Source organism: Epinephelus fuscoguttatus, linkage group LG13, assembly GCF_011397635.1.
Source record: "Epinephelus fuscoguttatus linkage group LG13, E.fuscoguttatus.final_Chr_v1".
Lineage (NCBI taxonomy): Eukaryota > Metazoa > Chordata > Actinopteri > Perciformes > Serranidae > Epinephelus > Epinephelus fuscoguttatus.
Window position 1 is genome coordinate 42,715,195 of NC_064764.1, and position 24,948 is coordinate 42,740,142.

The 24,948-nt window shown below is 43.0% G+C and overlaps 2 protein-coding genes across 5 annotated transcripts in view; one reads left to right on the top strand and one right to left on the bottom strand.

Annotated features, from left to right (window-relative positions):
* The window catches only part of sema5ba (sema domain, seven thrombospondin repeats (type 1 and type 1-like), transmembrane domain (TM) and short cytoplasmic domain, (semaphorin) 5Ba), a 265,659-nt gene extending 257,879 nt beyond the window's left edge, over positions 1-7,780 (bottom strand). For 2 of the 4 annotated variants that reach the window (XM_049594062.1, XM_049594057.1), the window contains exon 1: positions 7,625-7,779. The gene's annotated coding sequence lies outside the window, so the exon portion shown is untranslated. Of the gene's footprint in view, positions 1-7,624 lie in introns of all 4 variants that reach the window. The other 2 variants (XM_049594061.1, XM_049594058.1) reach the window with 2 other exon arrangements.
* A 3,588-nt stretch (positions 7,781-11,368) lies between these two features.
* pdia5 (protein disulfide isomerase family A, member 5) overlaps positions 11,369-24,948 on the top strand; it is a 95,565-nt gene continuing 81,985 nt past the window's right edge. Inside the window, exon 1 of the mRNA XM_049594064.1 lies at positions 11,369-11,483. Within this exon, the coding sequence (XP_049450021.1) occupies positions 11,418-11,483 (66 nt within the window). The 5' untranslated portion in view covers positions 11,369-11,417. The remainder of the gene's footprint in view (positions 11,484-24,948) is intronic.

The following is a 24,948-nucleotide window of genomic DNA, read 5'->3' on the forward strand; positions in this document are numbered from 1 at the left end:
TATTTGCTGTAGTGTAACATCAGCTGAAAATAAGGATCATTGCGTTTTCGTTACCTTGCAATGAGATGTTTACATAATACATTTTATATCTACACAGGGAGCAGGTCCTCGTCTACACAGATCACCATGTTGCACCGCCATGTTTCTACAGTAGCCCAGAACGAACAAACCAAACACTGAGACATTCATGTTTTCACGTCGGCCATCATAGTTAGCAGCCCCTCCTATCTGTGACATGCCAAAAAAGCCTCAAAGAAACACAGATCTTTCATGTGAAATTGTTTTATTCTGTGGTTTTACCGGATTAAATCAGCTGGTCCGTTGGTTTTGGAGAGGAAGAGATCTCTGTGGATAATTCAGCTCCTGATTAAAACCTCCTGAACATTTGGATCTTAAGTTAGAGGAGGAAAAAGGTGAGCATACATTAGCAGGTGCTAAACTAGTGGCCTGTCTCCGATATTACAAACAGCGTCTCAAAACACTGATTTTTTACAGTGACACCACCTCGTTTTGTGTTTTTACTAGTTTAAATCAGCTGCTTGTTTGTTTGGAGAGGAAGAGACTCAGTGGATAATTCTGCTGAGGGTAAAAAAACAAAACAGAAATAAGGCGTGTTGCCGCCTCCAAATAAGTAGAAAAATAGCCGCCCACAGACGGGAGATCTGATCAACATTTAGTTTTACTCACTGTTGGTTTTAGAGTCGACTGATTAGCAGGATGTGCGGAGAGCTGCAGGATGACGCTATGAACTGACTGTCATGTTAAAACTGAATAAAACGATCCCAAAACAAATAAACAGATCTTTACAAAAACAAAGTTTAAATCAACGGGTCATTAAACGACTTCATCAAACAATAAACTGAGACGAACCAAACACACAGCAGTTAAACACTGTAACCCCGCACACTCACCTCAGCACACCTGCCTCTGATTAAAGGATCCTGAGATGCCAGGTCAGGTGGTGCATTAGAGTGACTCAAAAAATTATAGGAAAGTAGGACTTGCTGGAAATGGCTCTGATGAGGTGAGTGCACGTTAGCAGGAGCTGGGCGAGCAGCCAATCTGCAGCGTGCCAAAAAGCATCAGAGGAACACTGGTTTTTCATGTGAAACTGTTTTATTCAGTGTTTTTACCAATTTAAATCAGCTGATCTGTTTGTTTTGGAGACAAAGAGACGTCTGTGGATAATTCAGCTCCTGCTAAAAACCTCCTGAACAATGAACATTGAGGAAATTGGAACTGGGAGAAGTTTGAGCTGGTTACAATCTGCAGTCATCACAGACAGAAATCCCCCTGAATCTGACACACTGGACCTTTGAGAGGTAGAAACAACTGTTTGACATAGCTGCATGATAAAGACCCTCAGTGATCTATTCATCAAATTTAAAAACTAAATGTATTATATTATAAATATTAAATATGACATACTGAGTGGAACATTTTCCTCTGCAGCTTATTTTCCAGCTCCACAGACAGTTTGGCCTTTACATCTCTGCCCTGTCTGTTTGTAAAGGCGCAGTAATGATAACAACACAGGGAAAAGGGAGGGCAAACAATGATGATAGCGTTCCAGGGACAAATTGAGACTGTTGGGTCGCATCAAGCATTAATTAGCAAGGCTGCAGACAGAGTGCAGAGACGCTGCAGCCATATCTGATTTCACAGACGACAAGGTTGTGTGTTGAGGCAGAGCGAGGCCGGGTTACGAACAGACAGACACTGCGAGCGAAGGCCACGCCAAGTGCACTCTGCATTGGGAAACAATGAGATCCTGGGAGGCCGAGGGGACCCAGACAGACAACGTGGAATTATTCATTTCCACCCACCGGCTCAGACTGCACCACGCAGACCGCCGGCCTCCCTCTGCCGACGGCTCGAGCTGTCTGCTTATCACAAGTGCACATTCTCCATCAAACCTACTCCGTCATGAACAAAAGACTCAGCTACAGATTCTCATCAGGGTGCAGTTGGACTGAGGCAAAGTGTATCTGTCAGGCTACAGTTGGTTGCTGACAGCAGAACTGGCCAAAGAATGCTCACAAAAAAAAAACAAGCCTCAGACTGAATTTGCATGTTTCTGCAGAAGAGCTGAGGAATGATTTCATTTCAAATAAAATGAGGTGAACTGAAGCGCAGGACCTCAATCAGGCCTCGGCCACTGTGTGAATGTAAAACGGCAACATTTGTGTCAGCACTGTGGGATGGCATAATCACAATCAGGTGAGAGGGCGGCAGAGCTTTGTGTTCTGGGTAGAAAGACCACAGTGAATATTGAGGACAGCGCTGCCACCACAAGTCACTGCGCCGCAAACTGCATGTTACAATCTGCCATTATATTAACATAACAGAGAGCAACAGACACTCCAATGTGGCTGCAGCCCTCTGAACACATACAGCCACTTGCAGGAAGCATCTCTCAGTGTGTCTCTCCTCCAAACAGCTCCACAAAACCCTGGTATGTTTTCTGCTCTCTCTGCATGCGGACAGCTTTGTTTTTCCTCAGTGTGCCCTGACCTAATTACCATGTGAATCCTGCTCAAGAAGGCCACTTTAAAAGTCTAAAATCTCTCCGCTTCACTCTCTCACACACACACCAGGCTCAGGGAGTGTAAAAAAAATAAAAAAGAAGGGAGCAAAATCGAGATCAAGCGGAGCACGTCTCAGCTAGCCACTCACTGCCTCCTCGCAGCTGTTCTTAGAGCATCCTTCCTGCGTTTTTAAAGCGTGGAAATGCATCTTTGTCGTGGCCGCTCTCAAGTAGGATCCAAGAAAAGAGCATGGGGTGTTACAGTGCATAAATAAACTGAGGTCTGGTTCCTGTGAGCGGCGACAGATGTCCTGGAGTGCTTGTTTGACGTGCATGAAAAGCCGAACAGCTGAATGGCAGACTAACAGCAGAAGTGACGAGCTGTAGGAGTTGTCACTTTCCTCCCTGGCTCTGGTCTGTGAAAAGCTGCACCTTGAAATGACAAAACAGTCTGTCAAGTCTGGGAGACAGATTAGTTTCTCTGAAATCTTATTTTCTAGTTTTGTGGACCTGAAGATGTGTGAAGAGGAACTGTGTGAAGTGTTTTACCTCAGACCAGACTGCAGCAGTGTGAGGTAGTTACCACCGGCTCCAGTCTACACTAGTTACTAGTTGATTATCTTAACTAGCTTCCACATACTGTATCGTCCTGTAACACAACCAAGCACAAACCTGATATTGGACAACATCAACATTATGTACAGATTACCCAGCAATCATCACTGCTGTCTGTATATAGCAGAAAATACCAAAAATTATTAATTTATTTGAATAGTTTTTATCATTTATGTAGAACAAACATTAGAGCTGAGCCGAACACTCGGATGAAACAAGTATCCAGCACGGATAATGTACTTTTAGGAGTGTAATCTGAGTAAAATGTGTCAATATTCATACAAAAATGATCTGAAGCTGAATCTTGAGCTTGTTCTGTAAATAACTTTCTAATAAATAATAAATACATCAACTTCTGATCCACCAAAATCAATTTCAGTCTTAAAATAACAACCTGTGGTTAAGCCACACCCATCTGTACTTTAAATCCCACCCACTTCCTGATTAAACCCCGCCTGACATGCAGCAAAGGTCCGTGGGTTGGAATTGAACCTACAACTGCTGCAGCGAGGACTTTGCCTTTGTACACAGGACGCCCGCTCTCTCCGCTGAGCCACTGTGGCACCACCTTTAAGTGTCCAGTGTGAGCTCTCTCTAGAACAGGCATGTTTCAGAGACGGTGATCTGCATCAGTCACGAGGCCTCGTTGATGCTCAGCGTTTGATACTGAGACAGACGGAGCCGCCTGTGCACTAATGTCAGACGTATTTGTGCACGTTTTCTGAAGCTTACGGACAGAGACCAAAGTGAGCCGAGGCAGTGGAGACCGTGGAGGCAGTGAAGCGTAGTTAAAGTGAGATACGATCACAGGAGATGACGAAGACATTTTAAAAATGGTGAAACAGAATCAGTGGGTCGTTTATTGTAATATATAATAATATATATACATTATTACCACCTCCTCCACTGTTGCCTCGTTTGTTGAGTGATGCTTTTGACTTCATCCTCTTGTGCCACCTACTGGCTGTATCTGCGACATCATAAAGGACACGTGGAGGTGCCAGGGCAGCGGCGTTTACAGTGTTTGAAATGGACAAGTCTCTTTTCAGACGTAAAGGGACAATCAGTGAGCCATAAGGTCCCATTTTCTGTCTAATGCATTGTTGGAGGACCTCTTCTCTCTACAGCTCCACCCAACATCACGGCCCCAGTGCCTGCACTGTTTATATATTGACAGACTCATTTATGTCTGTTGTCTGGATCTGGACGATATCCAGGCTCGTATTTAGAAATCTCAAAGGCAGGATTTTCAATACTGTCGAAAATACTGATACTCATCTTTCTATTGATGATACGTTGATGTTATTAATGTCAAACAGGCAGCTGAGCTGAGAGAGACGGCGACTGCAAGTGGTGGGGATAACGCTACAGGACTAGCAAATAAGAAAAATGGCTCTGCGACTGTTTGTGAGTACTGCCACACATAACTTGAAAGTAGCTTATCAGCCATGATTTTCTCCAACACATCATCTCCGCTCAGCACGAGGACGTGTCGGTGTCGGCAGCAACAAGTGACATCAGTTCCTCCGATCCATTCATAAAACTGTGCAGCGAGATTTGTTTAATTAGCCTGACTGCATATTAGAAACAATATGGGCTGGGCAATAACCTGCATGCCACAGTGACTACAGTTAGGTATCATACACCCTGGTGAAGTGTCGCCCGAGCCTACTGTTATCTCCTCAGACACACACGTCAGCACTCCGACAGTGGTGGAGGTCACAGCATAATGAACATGGCATCGTTTTCTTTCTTTTTTAGAGAGGTAATATCGGATGGAGGACAGGAGGCATCAGGTTCTCCAGACATTAAACTTTCATATCCGTTTGTCCCCTCTCGAATGATGCCGACAACAGAAAGGCAGTATTCCACATGGCTCACTTTAAATATGCATCATTAAAATTTTGATGAAGAAGCTGCCGCCTGGTCTACTCCACATATACCATATTAGTTAATGAAAATGAATTATTTATGTCGACATCAGATGACACCAAGATACAGACCTCTAATCGAAATCACTTTCACATACTGTAACTACAAGGACACAGAGGAGAGCCGGGGACAGAGGGGGAGGGAGAGGGAACATGGAGGTGGGTGAGGAGGAGTTGGAGCAGCATCAGTCCACTTTTGTTTCAGGACCCCCCCCCCCCTCCGCAGGACCTGTCAAGAGCCCTCATAAGTTCATCAAAGATGAAAACCTGTTTTCCATTTGAAAGGACTGACCCAGGATACAAAAACAGCTCTTCACATAACAAAAGCGTTAATCATCCATAGGACAAGCATGTGGGCCTCATAAAGCACGTAAGAATATATGAATATCAATCAAAAGACGGGTGATGAGATATGGGACTTTCACACGTGTTGATGAAGCAGGAAAATAAAAGAGTTGTGCCAGGCGCTGTTTTGGATTCCAGACAGCGAGGATGAGGTTGTTCACATATGAAACAGGACTGAATAAAACAACAGTGTGGTGTGCAGTCATTAGCCCACTGGAGGAAGAGCTCTGTAGCACAGTAATATTATGAATATTTGTTTAATTGGATCACTAATTATAGATGATTTCTGGGCAGAAATATATTTTTATTCTGAGTGTGTCCTGTTTTTAAAGAGAGGCAAAGTGTTTTATAAAAACCTGCAAAACAAACTTATTATGTTCCTGACACGTTTTCCAAAACTCAGAGCCGCCATGCTCGGCTGCGTCTGAGAGCCATTTGAGTGTTAATGAATAATCCGCTGTCTTTCACTGATGCCGTTGAAGACACTGAACCACTCAAGCTCAATAAAATGTTCCAGATGAAAAACAGCACAGCTCTAAAAAAGCCTCTAAAAGCCCCAGAGGTGCTGATGGTGATGGTGGGAAATAGCTTTCAAGTGAATAAGTTGTTTTGATTCATTCAGTGGAGTGAATGTGATATTTTAAGTCCAGCAATGGGACTAAACGTCTCTGAGAGCGGTTCCTGCTAAACCGCCTGCAGATGAAAGCTTGTTCACAAGTGCTTGACATTTAATCACCTGAAGCAAGAAAAAAAAACACACAGGCAATCAGCCATCAAAGCAGCATCACTATATGTTTGCATCTGTCCCAGCTCAGAGGAGAGATGCTCCTCTGCTCCTCTGCTCCTCCTGCTCCTCTCACTGTGTGCTCACTTGTGGAGAGCACAGCAGATAGTCCAGCACATGATGCAGCAAACTTCACCTGGCAAGGTGTAGTCACAGCTGCACAGTGCTGCTCAACACTGCCCTCTGTCGCCCTGCAGCAGCTCAGCAGCTCAGCTCCCGCTCCAACAATGCATCCCAGAATAATCAACTTAAATACATGCAAGAGGGAAATGTCCCATTTTATAACGCTGCGTGTCTTTGTTCGACATCTCCGCTCTGCAGCTCTCTGCTGGACACTCTTTACAATTCAAATGCAGCAGATCTGGAGTGTGTGCATGTGTCGGGGAGGAACGGAGAGGCAGTTCATCCATGTGATGAATAATGAGACTTTCTCTGCTCAGTCTGGCTGTTTTCATGCAGAATTAGTCTCACGAACGTTTGCTGGGATTTGTGCACAATAAAGGAATGTAAAACACTGTGGATGTGCGCAAAGGCTGGAGCACACTCCGCGCGTAAAAGCCAATTTGCTAATTGGAATTGATAAGCAATGAGGTCATTATGGGCAGTCTGAAGACGGCCAGCGACACACAAGCAGAGAGGCTGCAAAGAACAACAGTGTGGTCAGTGTGAACGCACACATGCTGATCCTCAATCAGGTTACGTGTCTGAATCTGGACTATTTGAGTTCAAATGCGAGTGAGACGCACGACACTGAGCAAACGGACTTTCCCTGGAGATGATCTGAAGGAAGTTTCCCTGCAGATTGATTTTAAAGTTTGCACATGTGTGTCTGGGGCCAGCAGGGCAGTAAGTTTGAGACAGTGCTAATGTGGCAGGCACAGGCAGCTCCTGCAGCCCCACAAATGCTCCTCTGATCCTGGGATGAAACGTGAGTGGAAAGTAAAACTGGCGTGGCATAAAGGAGCTGCTAACTGCTCTGAATAACACATGCTATCAACGGACAAATCACCGCACCCTGCAACAGTCAAAGTCAGCAGGAGCGCAGAAAAGTCTTGTAGATAATAAGAAAAAATCGCCTCATTGTTCAAAGCAGCTGCTCTGATGGAACACACAGAGGGTCCAGAGAAAAACGGAGCCCACGGCGTGGCTGTAACGCGTCCGAGCAGCCGATCCGTTATTGATAAAGCAGGATTTTTTAATTTATCTAAACAGGTTAGTGAAGCTGAAACACGCTATTGTGTTCATACTGTCTCCAGTAAAAATCCAGCAGGTCGAGCTGCATCCATTTTGCCCGTAAGGTGTGAATGTACCGCGGGATAGCAGCTGGAAACTGGCGCACAACACACCTAAAAAGTGCTTTTGTGCCAGTCATGTCAGGTTTTGTGCCAAAATAAGAGAAAGAAAAAGTGATTTTCTTTTTACCTTCGGTGATGTTTGTATTCCCAGAGTTGAAGACAAAGCCAGGCAGAGAAGAGGAGACAATCAGACTCGCACAGTGAGCAGTAGAGACAGAATAGAGACAGGTTCTAGTGCTGTGTCCTCAGCCGCTGTGTGCGTCTCTCTCCGAGCGACCTGCAGCCGACTACTGCGCTCTGCCTCTCCGAGAGCGTCGGACGATACCACCGGGCTGAGGGGGGACCGGGGAGGAGGTGGGGGGAGTGAAGAGGAGGAGGAGGAGGAGGGGGGGTGGAAGATGGGGCCGATTTGCAAGCGCAATAGGGAGGAAGTGCGCATGGACACCCCCGGAGAGCTGGAGGAGTGTCGCAACAGCGCGTCCGTCCAGAGTGAAGGCAGGCTGGGTCTGAGAGTGGAGCACAGCCCGGAGGACCTGAGGGAGACAGAGAGGCTCACGGGAAAGGTTTGTCCCGCGTGTTGTTGTGTGGGACTCCACCGCACCTGCTGTGTGTCCGCCCGCACACGTTACCTGGCAATAAGACTCCACAGGGTGTCCCAAGGTTTCTGTGTGCTGTGTTTTGTTCAGTCAAACTAAAAAGGGAACACACACACACACACACACACACACACACACACACACACACACACACACACACACACAAAGTGATGGTTAGACTCTGGGTGTGTTCTATCCTGTCCTGCTCTATGGTGCCAGGTGTAGCTGAGAAAATGGTCTGAGCCAAACTCCATTCAGAAAAAATGAGTTTGTGGTGTTTTATTTGATCAGATCTCATGATCATAAATCTGATGTGCAAACTGGACTGAACTGAGTGATGAGGCTACATCAGGTCAGAGCTCCATGATTTTATTGTAATGTGATGTATTGTGTTGTAGTGAGGACCCGGATGTAGGATTTAAACAGGTGTGTACATCAGCTATTACATCATGTCCGACATTACCACGAGGAAACATGAATGTATGCAGATGAACATCATTTTGCTTCAGCTCAACCGCCCCACACACACACACTCACTGTCTATTCTATTCTATTCTATTCTATTCTATTCTATTCTCTGAGCTGAATGATGTGTGTTTAGATTAAGTCATTCATTTTACGTCATTTTCATGTACACTGCTAATTATTTCCAGGAAGTTACAACATGTAACTGTAATATTTCACAATAAAATACATATTTATCTCCTCACAGGCTTTTACTGTGATATTTAACTGTATACAGAATTATATCATGAAATTCATGCAGGTAAATACAGTCATTTTACAGGCTGCTAATCCACAGTAATCCAATGTACATAATGTGAAGTTAAAGTTAAATTCAGTAATTTACAGGAACATATTGTTATATCACAGTAATGTAACAGGATTCAACTGTGAGGTTACAGTTAGATATAGTAATTTTACAGCTGTTAAATCACAGTAATACGCAGGTATAACTAATGTGAGATGACAATATATAGCTGTCATTTACTGTGAAAATGTCATGGTTGCCTACTGTGAAAGCAGTGCAGCTAGTATCCAGTAACTTACTGTAATTTACCAGTAATTTGCAGATATTTCACAGTGTAGGGAAATTAAACCTGCAAAATGAGCTGAACTGAATGATATGGTTAAATTAAGTCATTTCATGTACACTGCAAATTATTTCCAGGAAATTACAACATGTAACTGTAATATTTATTGTGATATTTAACTGTACACAGAATTATATTGTGAGACTCGTGCAGGTAAAGATAATAATGTTACAGACTTGTACAGACGGATTTGACTGTGAGATTACAGTGAAATACAGTAACTCTACAGGTAAGGAGCACAGTGATCAACTGTAAATAAACTGTGAGGTTACAGGTAAATTCAGTAATTTACAGGAACACACTTATATCACAGTAATGTAACGGGATTCAACTGTGAGGTTACACTTAAAAAATAGACATTTTACAGAAGGACTCTGTGAAATCACAGTAATATGCAGGTATAACTACTGTGAGATGACATTATACAGCTGTCATTTAACAATCATTTACTGTAGAAAATGTCACGGTAAGATACTGTGAAAGTGGTGCAGCTAGTATCCAGTAATTTACTGTAATTTACCAGTAATTTGCAGATATTTTACAGTGTAGGGAAATTAAACCTGCAAAATGAGCTGAAGTGAATGATATGGTTAAATTAAGTCATTCACATCATTTTCATGTTCACTGCATTTCCAGGAAGTTACATGTAACTAATATTTCACAATAAAATACATATTTGTCACCTTTTACTGTGATATCTAACTGGATACAGAATTATATTGTGAAACTCGTGCAGGTAAATAAAATAATGTTACAGACTGCTAAATCACAGTTATATCTGGAGTTTAACTGTGGGATTACAGTGAAATACAGTGATTGTTCGGAGCATACTGCTAAATCACAGTGATCAACTGTAAATAAACTGTGAGGTTACAGTGAAATTCAGTAATTTACAGGAACACACTGTTATATCACAGTAATGTAACGGGCTTTAACTGTGAGGTGACAGTTAGATATAGTAATTTATCACTACATCACAGTAACATGCAGGCATAACTACCAGTAAGCCAGTCGTTACAGTGTGGGGAATTAAATCTGCAAACTGAATGATCAAGTTAACTGAAGTCAGTTTGCTATTGTAGTGACCTGAATGTAGGATTCAAACAGACATTTACTTTCTCAGGCTCCCTGTCTCACATTATGATCATAAAACAATCAACCAAACTTTATTTATTAAACATTATTTTGAATTAGCACAGACAACCCTTCACCATCTGCTCTACTCTCTGCTAAGTATTAAGCTGAGAAACTGGTCTGAGCCAAACTCCATTCAGAAAATTAGTTTGTGCTGTTTTATTTCATTATGTGTCATTTTTATAGAGGGCAAGAAACCTGACGTGCGGATTGAACTGAACAACAGATCTTGAACTAAATGTTTTTCTATTCTATTCTATTCTATTCTGTCAGCATGATGTAGACTAGTATGATGTATAGTTTGCGACTGGGGGCAGGGCTACACAGGCATGTTGCTTCTTTCTGCTCCTTTTCAGACATGAAATGATGAAATGTTAATTTATATTTCTCATCATAAGTCTGTTCGTGATTTCTCGTTTTTCTTTGTTTTGTTGGTATTTGTTTCTACAATATATTCTATTTTAATATTATTATTATTATTATTATTATTATTATAATGTTCAAAATAAATAAATCAAAATAAAATATAAATAAATAAACAGGTGGGTCATGAGCAGTTTATTGCTGCAGTTTCCTGTCTTTATACCTCAGTTTGCTGCAGAACAACTGAGCCAAAGTCAGTTTAGTGAATATTTTCTGCTCTTTTCAAACATGAGTCTTTCGCAGGTGTTTGTATTTGTTCCTTCCTGCAGTCCATCTCTATACACTGACCTTGTGTTAGGGCCCAGACAATGTGTGGAGACGTTTCTTCAGCTATAATCAAAGCCTCTGCTGTGAAGGAGCGGAAGTGGGATTGATAAAGAGCTAATTAAGAGCCATTCAATCAGCAGTCAATTTGCTAATGAGCCTCCTGTGTAATTAATTGTTCTGCAGTATGGCTGCAGCGGGCTGATAAAACTACACCATGTAGCCTGCTTGTTCCGACACCAGTGTCTCTCCTCATGACACGAGAGGAGGACCTGGCTGCACGAGGCAGGTAAAACGCCTCCTGCCGAATAAACCTGGAAAGACTACATTTCCCATGAAGCCTTGCGCCGTGCCCAAGAATCCGTGGAAAACCTTTTGCGCCTGCGTATCCAGACGTGGCAACGGCATCATGGCCTCTTGGAAGCGCCACGGGAGTCGGATGAGAGAGGCGAAAATGTTCATGCTGGTGCTGCTGGTGAGTCAAACGAGCCTCGTGCGTGTGTCCCCGTGACACGCAGCCGGTTAGCGGTCAACGTGACCGGGGGGTGCGCGTGCACGGTACCGGACTGAGGGGAACTAAAGCAGACTCGGTCCTCACCGTGTCTCCTAGCCTGTCCGACCGTGCAGGAGGTAAAGTTGACTGCCTTGACTCAACTTGGAGCTGAGATGTAGCAGCGGGTGGAGCTGTGGGTGCTGTGGGGGGGTCTGTGGGTCACTGTGGGTCACTGTGTCCGTGGGTTCGAGCCCACAGAGCGGCTCTGTGGTCGGCTGTGTGTCCGGGGTCCCTCCCTTGTGTGTCTGTGTGTGTGAGGGCTGAAGTAGCGTCCAGTCACAACTCAGGAGGTGATGAAGCTCCCTCACCGTCCTCCTCAGCTCAGGGTGGTTCTCACACTGTTCATCTGAAACTCATCTGCTTCAGTCTGTAAAGAGGAAGTGAAAGTTGAGAACTTTGTGACTTGTGTAAAAACAGAGAGAGTGTGTGTGTGTTTTATATGTGTGTAACCGCAGAGCTCTCCTCTCCCTGTCATGTGACTGTCACCTGAACAGGTTAGTCATCATTACTATCTAACTATTCCTCACTCGATTCATCTATCATCAAATGCAAATAGTTCAGAGCAGTGAGTCTCATTAGTGTCAAGAAGCCTTCAGTCAATACGTGTCAGTCATGGACCTGTATATGATCATAAGGTGTGACCTCAGGGAGCTCCACCTCAACAGATCTAGGTTGTTTATGATTATGAATCAGAATCAGAAATATTTTATTGATCCTTGGTGGGAAATTATGGTTCGTTACAGTCGCTTCGATGTAAAGAATAGAAAAATATGTGACCCATCAGTGTGTTGCCACGGGTTTTAAGGGTCAAATTATGGCCGTTTTGTGGTGACTCGTAGGTGTGTTTCCATCAGGTTCTAGGCTCTAGTCTAAGGTGTTTTGTAGCAACCTGTCAGTGTGTTTCCATCAGCTTTAAGTTTCCAGTCATTCATGTTTTGTAGCAGCCTGTCGGTGTGTTTCTGTCTTCTTTTAGGCCCCAGTCTTGGGTGTTTTGTAGCAACCTGTCAGTGTGTTTCCATCAGCTTTAAGTTTCCAGTCTTGGGTGTTTTGTAGCGACCTGTCTGTGTGTTTTCATCTGCTTTTAGGCCCCAGTCTTGGGTGTTTTGTAGCAGCCTGTCGGTGTGTTTTCATCTGCTTTTAGGCCCCAGTCTTGGGTGTTTTGTAGCGACCTGTCAGTGTGTTTTCATCTGCTTTTAGGCCCCAGTCTTGGGTGTTTTGTAGCGACCTGTCAGTGTGTTTCCATCTGCTTTTAGGCCCCAGTCTTGGGTGTTTTGTAGCGACCTGTCTGTGTGTTTCCATCTGCTTTTAGGCCCCAGTCTTGGGTGTTTTGTAGCGACCTGTCAGTGTATTTCCATCTGCTTTTACGCCCCAGTCTTGGGTGTTTTGTAGCGACCTGTCAGTGTGTTTTCATCTGCTTTTAGGCCCCAGTCTTGGGTGTTTTGTAGCGACCTGTTAGTGTGTTTTCATCTGCTTTTAGGCCCCAGTTTTGGGTGTTTTGTAGCGACCTGTTAGTGTGTTTTCATCTGCTTTTAGGCCCCAGTCTTGGGTGTTTTGTAGCGACCTGTTAGTGTGTTTTCATCTGCTTTTAGGCCCCAGTCTTGGGTGTTTTGTAGCGACCTGTTAGTGTGTTTTCATCTGCTTTTAGGCCCCAGTCTTGGGTGTTTTGTAGCGACCTGTCTGTGTGTTTTCATCTGCTTTTAGGCCCCAGTCTTGGGTGTTTTGTAGCAGCCTGTCGGTGTGTTTCCATCTGCTTTTAGGCCCCAGTTTTGGGTGTTTTGTAGCAACCCGTTGGTGTGTTTTCATCTGCTTTTAGGCCCCAGTCTTGGGCGTTTTGTAGTAGCCTGTCGATGTGTTTCCATCTGCTTTTAGGCCCCAGTCTTGGGTGTTTTGTAACAACCTGTCAGTGTGTTTCCATCTGCTTTTAGGCCCCAGTCTTGAGTGTTTTGTAGCAAACCGTCGGTGTGTTTTCATCTGCTTTTAGGCCCCAGTTTTGGGTGTTTTGTAGCAGCCTGTCGGTGTGTTTCCATCTGCTTTTAGGCCCCAGTCTTGGGTGTTTTGTAGCGACCTGTCAGTGTGTTTTCATCTGCTTTTAGGCCCCAGTCTTGGGTGTTTTGTAGCAACCCGTCGATGTGTTTTCATCTGCTTTTAGGCCCCAGTTTTGGGTGTTTTGTAGCAACCCGTTGGTGTGTTTTCATCTTCTTTTAGGCCCCAGTCTTGGGTGTTTTGTAGCAACCCGTCAGTGTGTTTTCATCTGCTTTTAGGCCCCAGTCTTGGGTGTTTTGTAGCAACCTGTCGATGTGTTTCCATCTGCGTTTATGCCCCAGTCTTGGATGTTTTGTAGCAACCTGTTGATGTGTTTCCATTTGCGTTTAGGCCCAAGTCTTGGGTGTTTTGTAGCAACCTGTCGATGTGTTTCCATCTGCGTTTAGGCCCCAGTCTTGGGTGTTTTGTAGCAACCTGTTGATGTGTTTCCATTTGCGTTTAGGCCCCAGTCTTGGGTGTTTTGTAGCAACCTGTTGATGTGTTTCCATTTGCGTTTAGGCCCAAGTCTTGGGTGTTTTGTAGCAACCTGTTGATGTGTTTCCATCTGCTTTTAGGCCCCAGTCTTGGGTGTTTTGTAGCAACTTGTCGATGTGTTTCCATCTGCTTTTAGGCCCCAGTCTTGGGTGTTTTGTAGCGACCTGTCAGTGTGTTTTCATCTGCTTTTAGGCCCCAGTCTTGGGTGTTTTGTAGCGACCTGTCTGTGTGTTTTCATCTGCTTTTAGGCCCCAGTCTTGGGTGTTTTGTAGCAGCCTGTCGGTGTGTTTCCATCTGCTTTTAGGCCCCAGTCTTGGGTGTTTTGTAGCAACCCGTCGGTGTGTTTTCATCTGCTTTTAGGCCCCAGTTTTGGGTGTTTTGTAGTAGCCTGTTGGTGTGTTTTCATCTGCTTTTAGGCCCCAGTTTTGGGTGTTTTGTAGCAGCCTGTCGGTGTGTTTCCATCTGCTTTTAGGCCCCAGTCTTGGGTGTTTTGTAGCAACCCGTCGGTGTGTTTTCATCTGCTTTTAGGCCCCAGTCTTGGGTGTTTTGTAGCAACCCGTCGATGTGTTTTCATCTGCTTTTAGGCCCCAGTTTTGGGTGTTTTGTAGCAACCCGTCGGTGTGTTTTCATCTTCTTTTAGGCCCCAGTTTTGGGTGTTTTGTAGCAACCCGTCGGTGTGTTTTCATCTGCTTTTAGGCCCCAGTCTTGGGTGTTTTGTAGCAACCCGTCAGTGTGTTTTCATCTGCTTTTAGGCCCCAGTCTTGGGTGTTCTGTAGCAACCTGTCAATGTGTTTCCATTTGCGTTTAGGCCCAAGTCTTGGGGGTTTTGTAGCGACCTGTCGGTGTGTTTCCATCTGCATTTCAGGCTCAAATTCTGGACGTTTTGTAGGGACGTCTAAGTGATCTGTTTTTTAGGCTCCAATCAGCAGTGTTTTGTAGCAAACTGTTGGTGTGTTTCTGTCAGCTTTCTAGGCTCTCATTGGAGGTGTTTTGTAGCGACTCGTCTGTGTAATTCCAGTGTTGTTGAAACAAGCGTCAGCATATCCGCCACATAATAACCTGCACATTGGGGCGTCGGTAGCTTAGTGGTAGAGCAGACGCCCCATGTACAAGGCTGTTGCCGCAGCAGCCCGGGTTCGACTCCAGCCTGTGGCCCTTTGCTGCATGTCACTCCCTCTCTCTCCCCCTTTCACACTCGTCTGCCCTATGAAATAAAGGCTAAAAAATGCCCCAAAAAAATCTTAAAAAAAAAAAAAATAAATAACCTGCACACATATCTGTGTTTTGCAGAAATGTCAATACCAACATTTTTCCTCCTGATCGGATCGTTGTAAAGAAGCTCACAAACTCTTAGTAAAGACATGATGAATGAGCTGCAGATGGATGAGTATCATATTTGGTTTGACTGTCAGAATGAAGCTTAATGACTTACACAGAAAGGTGTTTGCCAGAGTTTTATATAAACCTTATATCTATGTTTAAATTAATTTTGTTATCACAGTCAGATGAGACAAACATTGTCTGTAAACTAGGAGCTTTTTTGAAGAATGTCCTTCTTTTGTTTAAGTTACATTAGTTGTACTTTGGCCACGCTGTGTGCCGTCGTTCTGTTATTAGTGTGTGTAATGCTGCAGACCAGCGGCCTCATTTATTAACATTATGTGCGCACAAAATGACGTCACAAAAGTTATGATCTATAAAAACAGACTTGATGGGAGAAACTTTGACCCATGCTTACCAACATTTTGGAGACAGGAAATTGGCGACACAGATTGTGAGGTGAAGCCTGATTGTAGAAACTGTCAAATAAATTTTGGGGCATGCCATTCATGGCTTTTGTCCATTCATACATTTTTAGTACAGATCCTACACACTGTTTAGTAAATGAGACCCCAGGTGACATGGTCTGAAGGTCACATAAATGAAATGAAAGAATAATAAGAGGTAATAGTGAGAGTATTAGATGAAACTGCGCCTTCTTAGGGCAACAAGAACGTTTGTCCTGGGTGTGTCGACAGTAGACAAACAAGAAAGGCTGGCAGAGCAGACGCCTGCACACACCAGTGTGACAGGGCTGGACAGATCCAAGAAGCTCCACAGACTGAGATGAATGCACACATAGTCTTTTTATTTAGGACATCTGTACACAGAAAGAAGGTGCTCAAAGTGCAAATAATAAAACGTGAGTAAAAACAGCAGCAAAGGTTTCAGTCCTTCACCATCATCAGTGACATGAGAGCTTCACAGAGCTGATACAGACTCAGACAGGCTCATACCAGGTGTGATCAATCAGTCAGCAGGTGACACTGATTACATGAGATCAGCTCTGAGGAGTAGAAGCATGAACACCAAATCACAAAGACCTGTCCAAAGGGCTGTGCAGGCGGTGATAAGAGGATAAAACAGAATCATGTAAATGTAATTAAATGAAATAGAAATAAAAATGTGCATCATGCTCCAATGTTAAACACTGAAGATATTAAGAATAAAATCTAAATCTTTACTGTGCTGTAAAAATATACAGATAAGTGCACTGTGCTACTTTACACTGTATAAACTAGTGTTATATTCAGAAATATAAAATATGCGTTATGCTATAATGGTCACTACAGTATGCACATCAATAGATTAAAACAAGATATATGATTAACAATCAATATTTACAGTAGAATAAAGTCATATAATAAAAGAGCAGAATTCTGTAGTCGAATTCAGCTGAGTATCTAATGTCAGAGGAAGTGAAACCTGTGATCAGAACAGTCACTCTTATGTCTTCAATTTAATAATGAAAAGAAACTTTCCCCCCAGAGATGCACCATGTATGGGATGAGAGTTGGAGTCAGTGTAGGAACATCTGACTGAGTCAAACACACTGTGTACACTAATGTAGTTATTCTTGGAGCCTTTAAGCGTATCAGAACAGGAATTAGCCGTGGTGTATTAGTGTGGAACATAAACACAGGCGGGCAAGATGAAATTAAAATTTAAAAAAAGGATTGCAGAAATCGAGAGACATAAATATAGGTTTAACGTTTCTATAAAAATGTGATGTGAAAAATACTGTAAAATATATGCACAGTAAATCTAAAGACATCCAGTCAGTTGCTGATTTATGACATACCTGAGTATAAAAGCAGACGTCTTCCTGCACAGCTTCCTGTTGCACTGCAGCCTTCGCAAACAAGGGAGCAGTCTGGGTGTGTGTGTGTGTGTGTGTGTGTGTATGGTGCACGCTGTATAAATTTGGACAGTGACCATGTGAAATATGTGAGGTTAAAGTGCTGAGTGTGTAAGTCACACAACAGATCCACAGTGTAGGAACTCTTTTATACATAGTGCTATAACTCAAGTCCTTGGACAGGAAAACATGAGCTTAAGGAAACTCATCGTATTTAATATTTGGTTGTTAATTCTTCACAGTGATACACAACCATGTAAATGAGTTGAGTGTGTTCATTTATCATTGTGTAGACCTAAACAAATTATGCACCAAATAAAAAAAAAAAAAAGTTAAGATATTTTATGAACTAGAATGTGCTTCAACCGTTGACGGCCTGGCGCCTTTTCCTCTTAATTTAGGCCCTGTTTAGACGACAACGGTTTCTCTAAAAACGGAAAAGTCTGTCCTTTGCATTTTAGAAAACGTCTGCGTTTATATGACGACATTATTGAAACAATCTCTGTTCGCATAGAGCCTGACCTCCGCGGTCCTCTCCATTCCCACACTTGAGCAGCCATCCAGGGAGGACCGTAGAGGTCAGGCCGGGTGGGCCGACACTGTGTATCCCAGAACGGATGCTCAAGTGTGGGTGAGAAGAGCGGAGAGGACCGCGACGAGGTGGAGTTGCCACAGTAGATCTACACTTTGCTGGAGAAGCGTTGATAAAATCAACAGGGTGAGCAGCACAAACAGAACTCGCCATTGTTGTTGTGACGGTCGACTTTCTTGCGCATGCCTAGTGACTGGAACTGTAATACACATGAGACGGTGCTGTTTCCAAAAAATTACACTCTGGAACCGTTTTGAAAACGTTACGTTTTCAGGCACCCAAAACGCCGCTGTCGTGTAAACGATCAGCCAAAATGCAACGTAAGTTTACTGTTTTCAGTTGAAATCGTTGTCATATGAACAGGATCTCAGTCAAACCTCAGGAGCGGTGGCTCGTCCTAAATCTTCCTCGCTAGATTCGCTGTGATTCCAAATCCCAAAGGGTAACAGTCCCTGAGGACAAATGAGAATTTGATTATGTGGACAGCTTCGTTTGCTTTCACCTACAACACTGCAAACTTTAAGTTCCAAATAGTCATGAACAGCCCTCTGCAGAGTAAAACATATTAACGAATGCTCATTTAGACTTGATCAGCTGTGGTGCCTTATTTATAAGCTTCAAATATGTTTTGTGACTCCAGAAGAATTTTTTTATTATTACTTTTGGTCAAAATGTCTCCTCTGATGGCGAAGGTTGCCGGCCCCCACATATTGGTAAAAACAAACACACATATGAGTGTAAGAGGTAAACTGTAGAAGACAAAGAGCAGTATCATGAGCACCGTATAAATCTTCATTTTTACTTCCTCCACAGATTAAACTACTCATCACTTAGCCTGTGGTGGTTAAACTCTGTATTTTTAGTCCAGAATAATCAATATGTGTGACCTGACCTGTGACACTGTGTTCACAGATTTACAGAATAAACACGGTCAGCCGCCACAGGGGGCGTGGCCTGATTGATGTCTCCCCATGTAACAGATTTAACTTCCTCAAAGCTGTTTATCTGAAAGATTTGGTTTTGTTGTGGGAAATTTTATTCATTTTTCTGACTCACACTGACTGATAGACTGATATATGTCTTTTTATGTCTTATAGTCAGTACGAGTGCTGGTGTCCAGGGCTACAGATTATTTTCATTATTAATGACTGTTTTGATTATTTATCTTAATAAGTTACTGGTTTATGTTTAGTTTCCTAAATGTCAGACAATAGCAAAAGAAATGCTCATCACAGTTCCCCCAGCCAGAGGGGATGTCTTCAAACTTTGTCCGACCCACAGTTCAAAACCACAGATTATCAATTTATTGATAATATAGAGCAGGATAAGCAGCAGGTCTTGGACCAGTGAAGGATTGCACAGCTTGAAATACTACGTTCATATGCACAGTAGTAGGAATTTTAAAATTTGAGCCTTGTACGTAGGTGACCTATAGCTAAGCCCCGCCCCCTCCACTCACTCGGACAAACTATCAACATTCAGTGAGCGGCGCTATGGCAGGTGTCACAGTACACGGCATTTCACAGGAGGCAACTGATGATTTTTGGAGACATAACGATCAGATGTCATTGAGAAGTAACCAAAAGGGCCTAAACTACGCATTGGAGGGATATATTCATCATTTTATTGTTGAGAAGGTCGATGAAAAGCTTAAATTACAAGCCAAAATTTACAGGTCACAGTGTACGCTTGTGAACCGCATCTGGTTGCCGTCACCATCAAAGACAACAAGTTAAAGTGCCACTGAAGTTAAGGTTTTTGGCTCAGAATATGAGAAAAGGATAACGGCCTTTTTACCATCTTTACCAAGAGTGTCTCTCCGTTAGTTTGGTGCTACAGTATTTACACTGAATCATTCAGCATAACGTTTGCCAACCTTTGTTATCTCTGCCATTACAGATAAGTTAATGAAGCTAAGCTCCAGAAGTTAACGTTAGCTTAACTAGAGCCCTTTGGACAACAGCTAACAATGATGTACCATCACCAAAGTACAAAACTAGAACAAAATAGGCTAATGAACTCCCAGCAAACAAGGTGACATGATGAACAACGCAGCTAGGAGCTAACGTTAGGCTAACTTTAGCTAACGTTAGCTAGAGATGTTAAAGATAACTTTATATTTCTTTCCAGCAAAGTGACAATATGTTGCCTCAAACACAATGTTGACTTACCTTAGAACAGATGTAGACATCATTGTTAATCTTATTCACGTTGAGTTGATGTTGTGGTCTAACGTTACCACACAACTTTATCCAAAGGAGACACTTTTCTCGGTTGAGATGTGGTTTAAAGTGTAAAAATACACCTGGTCGCCCAGCCTCTCAGGATACCTTGTGTCAGAGTTGCATGTACCCCATGCACACCGTTTGACCATTTTTAAACTTCAAATCTCAGAAAAAGCTCATAAAACCCAACAAACTGACTTTCTGTAATGCATTTCAATGGACGTCCAGGCAGAGAATGTCCCAGTGTATGGGAATGGCTATACGCACTGTGATTGGCTCATCACGTTTGAGGGCGGGGCTTAGCCATAGGTCAGTTCTCAGCTCATCATGCACCAGAGCGACAAAAAGGACAAAGAAAGACATTTCAGCAATATTACAAATCGTATATCTTAAAGAAGCAGCACATTAAAGATGTCCTCTCTTTTAAACTTTCATATCTTGAATAAATGTTTTTCTTCAGAGATTTAACCTGTGCAGAATGACCCTGACTGTGGATGTTAAATTTGAGAGTCAGCTCAGATCACACTTTAACACACTGAAGATTTTCTCCTGTTTGAATCATCATAAAAAAGAAAATGTTGCAGTGCTCCATGTTGGATGTCTTTCGGTTGGATCCACCCGGACATTAAAAGACAGATACACCAAATGGTGCGGCTGAATTTTTTGAGGGTGCAGGTAAAAACATTTTGGTGGATGTAATTTTAAAAGTGCACTAGTAGACGTACACAGATGAAAGTATTTACAGCCTTGGTTTGGTATATTTGGTCTGTATGTGACTGAAACTATGAATAAATTATTAAACTGTTGACAGAATCTTCTCAGCTCTACCAGTGATTAACGTAGCCTCGCTTAGCTTCACTAAACGGCAGTGTAATTAATTTAACAATATACTTTTTAAAGGATCACTGGTGTGAGTGGTAACAAAGAAATGAGGCCAGATACAGTCTAACAGCAGATCTACTTGTGTGTGTTCATACATTCATACGCAGCCACAGTGGCAGAAAACTTGTTAGAGTTAACAAGTACAAAGTCTTAAGTGCTGTTTTTACTTGTGAGCTGCTGAGCTCACAAAAATGCAGTAAATGAGCTGAACCAGGTCAGTGTGAGGATTAGCATCAGACTGTGCACAGGAACACATCGTGCAAACGTCCTCAGGAAGTAAACAGCCAATCATCGGATGTCCATGAGCCTGTGTGAGCGTCAGTAAACAGGATGAAGTGCCCAAAACTGAGCTGCTGTAAACAACTGGCTCTCCTGATAATGATGATGATGATGATGTCACCAAAGAGTTTCAACTTTTAGCATTTAGAAATCATTTATTTGACAGAAAGAGTCAAAGTTAAGGAGACTCTGAGACTGACGACACGTTCAGTGACATCTCTGAGTCTTTTTTATTTCTGCTGACACATTTCAGTTTGGATGAGCTGTCTCGTTAGCACGTTAGCATGTTAGCAGGCCAAGTGTCTCCTCTGACTCCCATCGCTGAGAGCTGAAATGTGATTGCTGCTAAAGCTGCTAATTGATTGCTCCTCTGCTCATCTGAGAGCTGTGTGTGTGTGTGTGTGTGTGTGTGTGTGTGTGTGTGTGTGTGTGTGATATCAGATGCTGCATAGCTTCCTGTACAATAGGCACACACACACACCTGACTGGCTCATTAGTCCCATGAAACTCGCGCTCGACAAACACTGGTGTGATTTTGCTGATTCAGGACAGCCTCCAGAACTGGGAGCCATTTTTCCAGCAGGTCTGTCAGAGCAGATGGAGGGTGTGTGCTCGTGGGCGGGGGCTGGGCACCTGCTGCTTAGTTAGCGCCACAGTTTTTAAAGCGAGGTGACGGGACACACCTTCATGGCAGAGGAGGACGGTGGGTGTACGAAGCAGTCATGGATCCCGTCCTGCACTGAGTCATGAAACCACAGGATGTGATGTCATGTTGTGATGTGATGAAAGAATTTCAGGTAGATGATGAGAATGGATTTTTTTCAGAGGTCCCACCTGGTACGTGCCAGGTGACTCTCTGTGGACTTTGAACAAACCTAGGGTTTCATGTTTGGAGCTCAGTCTGACACGGTCAGTTTTTATTAACTCTTTCCTTTAGTGATTCTGATCAATATACTGACAGGTTGATGTGTAACATGATACTGACTTATCACAGGTGTATCAGTGTTATTATAGACACCCAGTGTAATAGGCACTAGGGTTGCAACAGTCATTATACTGTGTACATTTGTTAACTACAATATTGAAAAAGAAATACAGCTGGACATTGAAGTCATGTTTTAAGAGGAGACTTTTACACAAACTTTCATTAACAAAGTTTCAGTTATAGTAATAAAACAATTGCTCAGCCAACAGGAACCTGTTTCTGATAGTAATAATTCTGTAATTCCGCGATTGCATTTTATTTTTTGAGACAAACGTCTGTCAAGGTAAAATAATGAAGTGATGATATTAGGGCTGTAGTCAACCAAAGAAAATCTTGGTCGACTAAAGTCACACATAATCTTCAACTAATCGATTAAAAATCTGCACGTTATTTTTACTTGTGCGGTGGTGTGTCTGTGTCACTCTGCAGGTACACCTCCAAAACACTAGTCTGCAGTGGAGGACTGTGTTAAGAGCTGTAAAGTTTAGTTCAAATCAAACTTTATATATAAAGTTGATTCAAAACACACATTAAACACACATTAAACATGGCTTAATAGAGACAATTTCAAACACAAGTACGAAAACTGGCTTCAGTGTAACTCGCAGAACTGACAGACAAACACTTGTCTTTATCGGGACACATTTCCCCACAAATACAACATGCTAACGTTATTAGCACAAGTCTATGGCATTTTACATTGTATACATTAGCCTAGCGACGAGCTGAGATTTCCTCTGCTCATATGAAGCCAGGATAAATCCTGAAGTATAAATCCCTGAAGGATAAATCACACACAAGACTTAAAATACTATTTTAGTGGAGGCTTTATTGTCTTCATAATTTATTGTTTCTTATCTGTGAAATACAAGTAAATACAAGCTTCGTTTCCACTGAGGGAAATGGTGTCAGCTTACAGAGACAGACAGGAGGTCTGCGTCACTGTGACGCTGAGCGTGAGGGTGGGCGAGTCCAACTTTCTGTCAACAATGGGGGTGTTTTGAAAACACCCCAATTTTCACAGGTAACTTAGCCTGTCCCCCCGCCGCAGGAAATAATGGATTAATCCTGGAAAGCTGTTGATGTAGCACGTTTCTCCTTATGAAAGTGACACGGCGATTATTCGACTAATGAGAATTTGGTCGGACGAGAGCACAGCAACTAGGGGTGTAAATCACCAGCTTCATCACGATACGATATTATATTGATTTGTTTGGATGACGATACGATGTTTGCCGATATCACAAAGTCTGTCACGATACGATTTTGATTCGATTCGATTCAGGAGCCTGCGATCGATTTGACGTGATATCATATGCCCATCTAACACAATCATTTACATCAACTCACAAAAACAGCTAGAATATGATTTGACCATTTTATTTCTGAGCTCTGTCTGTTGTTTGAGCGGAGGCGCGCTTGCCCAGAAATGGTGACACAGACGTGCTATGTGAATTTCAAATAAATGTGTATCTTCAAGATGACGATATGGATCGATGTTTTCATTTTGCATCGATATAATCAGATCGTTAATCAGTGAATCGATGTATGGATGTGGATCGATGTATCGTCACACCCCTAATAGCGACCAAATAATCAACTAGTCGACCAGGAGACTACAGCCCTAGATGACAGTGATGACAGTGATGACAACCATGGGGCAGACTCATGGGTGCAGATCCCGGGGGGGACGGGGGGGACGGGGGGGACATGTCCCCCCCAAATTCTGAAAAACACAAACTGTCCCCCCCAATTCTAAATAGCTTAAATGATTGAAATTGAACAAATGTATACAGTAGTCCTATATACTGGGAGAAAGGGAAGATGATGAGGAGAAATTGGAATCCGTGAGAGGCGAGAGATGAGAACGTGAGTGGACATAACATGCCTGAGACCCTGAAACTAGAAGTAGCATTAACTAACAGCGAAGCAGTGAAAAGGAGGGTGATGGCTGGTTCCATGTACTACTGGCTGTTTAAGAGAAATAAACAGTAAAGGTAAGCATATGATTCTCTCTGTAGTGCTTTTTGAATGACTTGGTGATGGTGATGAGCCTCCATGAAATCGTGAAATATGCTGGCAATCTCAAGCGCTCTGTGGGCATGATTTGCACGCGTGCAATTAAAAAGAAATCACAACTGATTGTGTCCCCCCCAAACTTGTCATCAGATCTGCACCCATGGGCAGACTGGTGGGCGGAGCCATACAAGCATGGGGTGGTGATTGTAGTTTGTCTGATCATGTAAGATCCAGATGTTGGATGGCTCACATCCTTTGACCAGTTGAACAAGGAAAAGGATTTAAAAAGTGACGTGAGTTGAAACAGTCAAATGTTTGAATGTTTGGGCTCTGGGGCTACAAACTCTGCCTGGTGGAGAATAATGTTGTTTTTTAAATTCAGTGAATATATATCTGTTACTGATTGTTAATGAATTAAATTGTGGTCGCCAGAGTCAAATTGATTAAAAGAAAAATACTGCTCCTAAGTTGACTCCAGACTGAAGAATATAATTGCTGTCAAGCCGTCGGTTCACAGCTCCAGTACACTGTTCTCTTGTTCTTCTGTGATGGAGTCTGATACCTGTGTAACTGCTTGTGTCTGATTGGTCCTCTCTGTACCAGTGAGTGTGTGTGTGTGTGTGTGTGTGTGTGTGTGTGTGTGTGTGTGTGTGTGTGTGTGTGGAGGAAGTGATAATGGGGGATGGCAGTGATGGGAAGGTACGAGTGCA